At 36.9% G+C, this 5,774-nt stretch overlaps 1 protein-coding gene across 3 annotated transcripts in view; it reads right to left on the reverse strand.

Annotated features, from left to right (window-relative positions):
• Positions 1-611: 611 nt before the first annotated feature.
• LOC107723868 (mediator of RNA polymerase II transcription subunit 16-like) overlaps positions 612-5,774 on the reverse strand; it is a 9,596-nt gene continuing 4,433 nt past the window's right edge. For 2 of the 3 annotated variants that reach the window (XM_016532596.1, XM_016532594.1), the window contains exons 9-14: positions 5,559-5,769; positions 4,507-4,640; positions 4,223-4,415; positions 3,917-4,130; positions 2,618-2,701; positions 612-950 (exon numbers count right to left, since the gene is read on the reverse strand). In XM_016532596.1, the coding sequence (XP_016388082.1) occupies positions 824-950; positions 2,618-2,701; positions 3,917-4,130; positions 4,223-4,415; positions 4,507-4,640; positions 5,559-5,769 (963 nt within the window). In that variant the 3' untranslated portion in view covers positions 612-823. The remainder of the gene's footprint in view (positions 951-2,617; positions 2,702-3,916; positions 4,131-4,222; positions 4,416-4,506; positions 4,641-5,558; positions 5,770-5,774) is intronic. The other variant, XM_016532595.1, reaches the window with a different exon arrangement.

Below are 5,774 nucleotides of genomic sequence, written 5' to 3' on the forward strand. Positions count from 1 at the left end.
ACCATACCTGCAAGTTTTTTGGAGAGGGCAACACATCATATGTGGCTCTCATGATAAATTATGTAAATAAATAAATTTAAAAAAACTACTGACTCCAAATTTAATATGAAGAATGAAAAATCCATTAAAAATCATTACAATTAAAAAAAATAGTCTGTATGTATACGTTTTTAAATGACCTTTGGGGCATTCTGATCTTGAAATGATTTTTGACGGCCCGCTGGCCATGTCTCTGAGGAGCACCCCGTGCCGTGATGACCTCTTGAATTAGAGCCAAAGCACAGTGGCTGGCCGACACACTTTTCCCCCTGATTTCCCATCGATTCCTGTGGACGCATCCTCATACTGTCCCTGCAGTTAAATAGTGCTGTTATTGAAGTGGCTGTCAACAGGTATGTGATCATTCTAATGGTCTGCTGTGGGCAGGATCAGTAGGGCATCTTTTGTATCTACTGATGTAACGCATTATGCTGATTTGCCAGCGAATAAGTATGATGGATGTATAACATGACTGTATTTGTCAGGTTTAGCACCTCCCTATGGTTGACAGACAATTTTATGATGAACAAAACTTATTTAATTACAAAAATGTTTATTACGTACTACAACTTTATAAAACAAAATGCATAGTTCATATTTACAACAGCAAAAAAATAAGACATTATTCACTCTTTCTAGCAGACACTGTGGCTGGGAGAAAACCCAGTCTTGCAGGACGTTTCTACGTAAATAAAGACTGCTTTGCTATATAGATCTATATATCATTCACAATGAGAGATCCATGTAGCTGTAACATTTCCCCACTTTTCAGGCGGTCTGGTCCTTATGTTAGTGTGGATGGGATTCTTCTCCAGAGACCTCCACACAGACAGTTCTTGATCCAGCGCTGCTCCCACTGTCTCATGGCGTTGGTTTTATTTGGGGATCTCAACATGGTGACACAGCCACACCTAAACAGACCAGAGAGACTCATTGAGGAGTGCTGCTAAATATAGTCTGTGAAATACAGTATATATATATACAGTATATATATATATATTTTTTTTTTTTAAATTTTTTTTTAGGGCTGTCAATTATTAAAATTTTTACTCTAATTAATTACACAGTGTGGCTATTAATTAATCGCTTATTAATCGCACATCAAATTTGGCTGAGAAATTCCCTAAAAACGATCATTTAAAGCCATTATTGTGTTATCAACATGGTGACACAGCCACACCTAAACAGACCAGAGAGACTCATTGAGGAGTGCTGCTAAATATAGTCTGTGAAGACAGAGTCTCTGTACAGACGCCAGCATCATGTGTAGATGAAAGATTTGCAGGCTTAAAAAAAAAAAAAAAGAGCGTAGCGCAACACAGTTGGTTTAAAAGTCTTATTTTTGTATGAAAAGTAATTTCATTTATTGCCTTTATCCTTCACAAACTGTTTTTAAAAAGCAGTCATCAAAACTTCTCTCTCTCTGATCAGTAAGATTTTAATACTTTTATTCATCAAGGATGCATTAAATGGATCAAAGGTGACAGAAAAGACATTTATAATGTTACAAAAAAAATGAAAACAAATGCTGTTCTTTTGAACTTTCTATTTATCAGAGAATCTTGAAAAAAATTACCACAGTATCCACAAAACCAATAAGCAGCACAACTAATGTCAACATTGATAATAATTTTAGTATGATATCTAAAGGATCATGTGACACTGAAGACTGGAGTAATGATGCTGAAGCCATTATTGTGTTAAATGAGAAAAGCATGAAATAGATATTATAAAAAGAAACTTTAGAAATATTTTTTTCCTTTACTATTGCTTTAATTCGTTTTTTTATTAATTTGTAAACATGAAATTATGTTTTAATGAAATTATACTCTAAATAAGAAACTTACCAGTATGTGGTCATTCATTCATTCAGTTCATTCAAACAACTGATTTATTCAGGAATGAAGTAAATGGCTCTCTTTATGATGGGCCATTGAATCATTGGTTCACCCAATTCGTTCAAATGCGGGTTCATTCAGGAATTGTGTGTTGCTCAGAGACGCACAACAGTTCTGCTGTGGCTTTAATAGGTCATCTTTGCGTCAGCAAAACGGAGCAAAAGCAGACAATATGGTGTTTAAAATGTAACACAACAACATTAACTTCTTATTTACTGAACGGTTGTATAAAATCACATTTGCACTCGTGCTATTCGGGACAAAAACAGCACTCCGTGTGATATCGCTTATCATCATATGATATAAATATTAGACAGAAACTCATACAGCAACATTTTTTTTATTTTTGGCCCAGTATCTTGATTTTTAGGGGCACATAACTGCATTTATGGACTACATACTTGTTGCCCTGCATCATGTTTGTCAACAGTCAACTGTATGAAAGGTAAGATGACGTACAGGTCTGGTGGTGGGGCCAGTGCGTTAACTGCGTTTTCCATAACTAATTAAATTAACACATTAAACTGACAGCCCTAATATACATAATAACATTTTAAGTGTAGAGTTTCATATAATTTCATTTCAAGAATTAAAATACACATTTTATTAAATAAAAAAATCTTTATGAACTAATTTGTTGTCAAAATTTTAATTCAAGAAAATTTCATTTCAAGTGATACCTGGTGCAGGCTTTGCTATCTTCTGTTGGAGAGATGCCCAGATGTAAACATCGCAGGTGGTCCATCCTCTGAGATGCTGGACTTCTGAAACAACACCACCAAAACGGTAATGCACTAATGACTAGCAACAATTAAACCTTTTATTAGACAATTTTCTGTCAAATTAGTTCCCGTCACAAATAGTATGGATTCAGCCATTTTGGAGCTTGGCTGCCCAGTTCTTAACTTTCATTAGTGAACAACTGAAATTAGTGTTGTCAAAAGTACCGGTACTACGCTAAATGCAAATCAATACATTTAGAAACGTGATGATATGCTCCCATTAGGGCCGGGCAAAAAATCAAATTCGATTTTTTGCACAGCCCTAGCTCCCATATGTCTGTGAGCGCTCTGTGAAAAGCATCAGAGGTTTCTATTTACACTGTGTTTTTACAGCGTTGAGCATTGTAGCCAATCACCAACATGTTTTAGAGCATGTTAACCTAATGGCCAATCAGAATCCGCTCAATATGGCCAGGGTTTATTCAGCGTGAGCTCTGCTCGCTCGCGAATTGTTCATTACAACCAACAAAATATAAACACTATGTAAATAAGAGACTCATTGTGCACAATAAACAGATTTTTCGATTATAATGTGAGTTTTCACTTAGTCAGTGAGCTTGCACTGCGGGCTGAATTGATAACCGCATTGATTATAAAAGGATTGCTTTTTGCACAATTTCTCTATATGACCCTTTCATGATTTGAATAAAGATTTAGTTTTCATACTGCTAAGTACACACTGCAAAGTTTCAGGAGTGATGACCATATTAAAATGTGGGACTGAATCTGAAATGGCGATGTTTGACACACAACGGTAATCACAGCAACGGATGGGACAAAACTAATCTGATGTGCCAGAATAGATCTGTGCATTAAGTCTTGCAGTACAAGTGCAATAGACCTGACACTTTTTCTGTTACCTCTAATGCATTTCTTAGTTTTGATTACAAACTTTTCATTTGATCTTTTTAATGCACTGTTTACTTACTTGAAGAATATTTGAAAGTTACAAGCTAATGTTTTAATGTATTATTTACTTACAATTTTTAATAGCATTAATACTTAACTAATTTAATTAGTTAAATAGTTAAATAGAAAAATATTAAAATAAAATAGTTACAGTACTCTATGATACCGAAATTGGTATCGAGAACTGTGAAATTTTACTGGTATTGACTACTGAAATATTTCTATTGTGACAACACTAATTGAAATTTTTGGGTGAACTATCCCTTTAGGAAACCCATAAAGGCTCACCTGAACACCTCCACCTGTGCGTTGGGGTTGACTCCAGGCAGGGTGTACGGTTTGCCGAACTGTAGTCTGAGCGGGTGTTTGCTCTGGATCTTAGTGATGACACCATCGTTGATGGGCAGCCAGTCCATGCTGGGTACCAGGAGCTGACTGGGCAGCAGACAGCACTCATCAATCAACGTCTCATCAGGGTCCTGCGGGTGACTCTCATCTCGAGCTGCCAGTCAAAAGAAAACAGCAAAACGGAGTTCATTTTTTAACAGCTCAACTGACATGTTGGCTCAAAGCGTGACAGAGGGTTTAACTCACAGCAGAGCCAGAGTTTGGTTAGCAGGCGGAAGAGCAGAAACATGCTGTCCTGATTGTCAGATGTGGCCGTGTAGATGGGCAAACAGCCTGGTTTCAGCAGGCCCCAAATACGGATCATCACCAGCATCTCTCTGAGCATCCCCAGAGATGCACCGTCCCGCAGGAACCCGAACCCTGGACGCACAATGGAGCCCTGCAAAGATATTCAGTCATAAAGCACCATGTTAAACTCTCAAAACAAGCAGCACAATGACTGCTGGTATAGGCCGCCAAGTTGAGCTCACCTGATTGGGTAGGTTGGCCAGCAGATAAAGGACAAAGTCTCCCACCCACTGAATGAGCTGCTGGAGGGACTGGAGGGGTGGTCCGTCCAGAACAAACTCCTCCGTCTTCAGGTTGATCATCACCTTATCAATGTCTGAACACATTAAATGATCAGAAATCACCATTGAGCTGCATTCACATTCAAAAAACCTCGCAAGCAAAAAACAATTCATTCTATTATCAATAGCAGTGTTGGGGGTAACGCATTACAAGTAATGTGAGTTATGTAATCAGATTACTTTTTTCAAGTAATTAGTAAAGTAATGCATTACTTTTAAATTTACAATGAAATATCTGAGTTACTATTTCAAATAATTAATGCAACTTACTTTGTTTTCTCATTTATTTACTGAAATCAAGCCCTGCATAGGTGACAAAAAGTAACACAAAAGTAACGTAATGCATTACTTTCCTTAATAAAAAAGTGACTTTATTAGTTGCTTTTTTATGGAGTAACTCAATATTGTAATGCATTACTTTTAAAAAGTTACTTTCCACAACACTGGTCAATAGTGTAGCAAAGTATGAAGCACTGCTCAAACAGATGTCACTCAAACCAAGCACTTTTCTGTTGGTCAGTGCGGCAAATCCACAAGAACAACTTGAATATTAGCAGAATCTGCAGGGGGAACTTTTTCGCCCTTGCATGAAACTCCCAACTGCACAAATTCCTACTGAAATTAATGGAAGTTGCCTCTGAAATTTTGCAGAGCAGCTGTAAAAGTCACCGCATACAATGTAAAAGTAATTGTCATACAGTTACAATGTAAGCCTAATACATAATTTTTTTAATTTACTTTGATTTACTTTTTATGATTTACTTGCTGTGAAAATAAATAATAATTTTCTATTATTATTCTATTATTTGGATGACAAAATATAACTGAAATATAAGCCGCACAATTATGATTCTTAAATAATTGTGATTAAATTAAATAACAATGATCTGACGATTAATTAATAATTGGAAAAAGGCCTACTCTGAAGCATTTTTTGGGTGGCAGGTTATTACCGGTGTCAGTGTTTTTGGCACAGATCTCAGACAGTCGGTCTCCAGGACTCTTGTCGGGAGTGTTCAGCACATGAGGTCTCAGCAAAGACTTCAGCGTGGAGCTGATGGCGATGAGGAGCAGTTTAGCGTGGAAGTCACAGGCTCTTGCTGCAGTGGCAGATGACAGTTTACACAGAGACGCCTTTACTGCCACTATACGGGTGGACAAAACCTTCA

This window comes from Sinocyclocheilus rhinocerous, unplaced genomic scaffold, assembly GCF_001515625.1.
Source record: "Sinocyclocheilus rhinocerous isolate Xijiao unplaced genomic scaffold, SAMN03320098_v1.1 scaffold1296, whole genome shotgun sequence".
Taxonomy (NCBI): Eukaryota; Metazoa; Chordata; class Actinopteri; order Cypriniformes; family Cyprinidae; genus Sinocyclocheilus; species Sinocyclocheilus rhinocerous.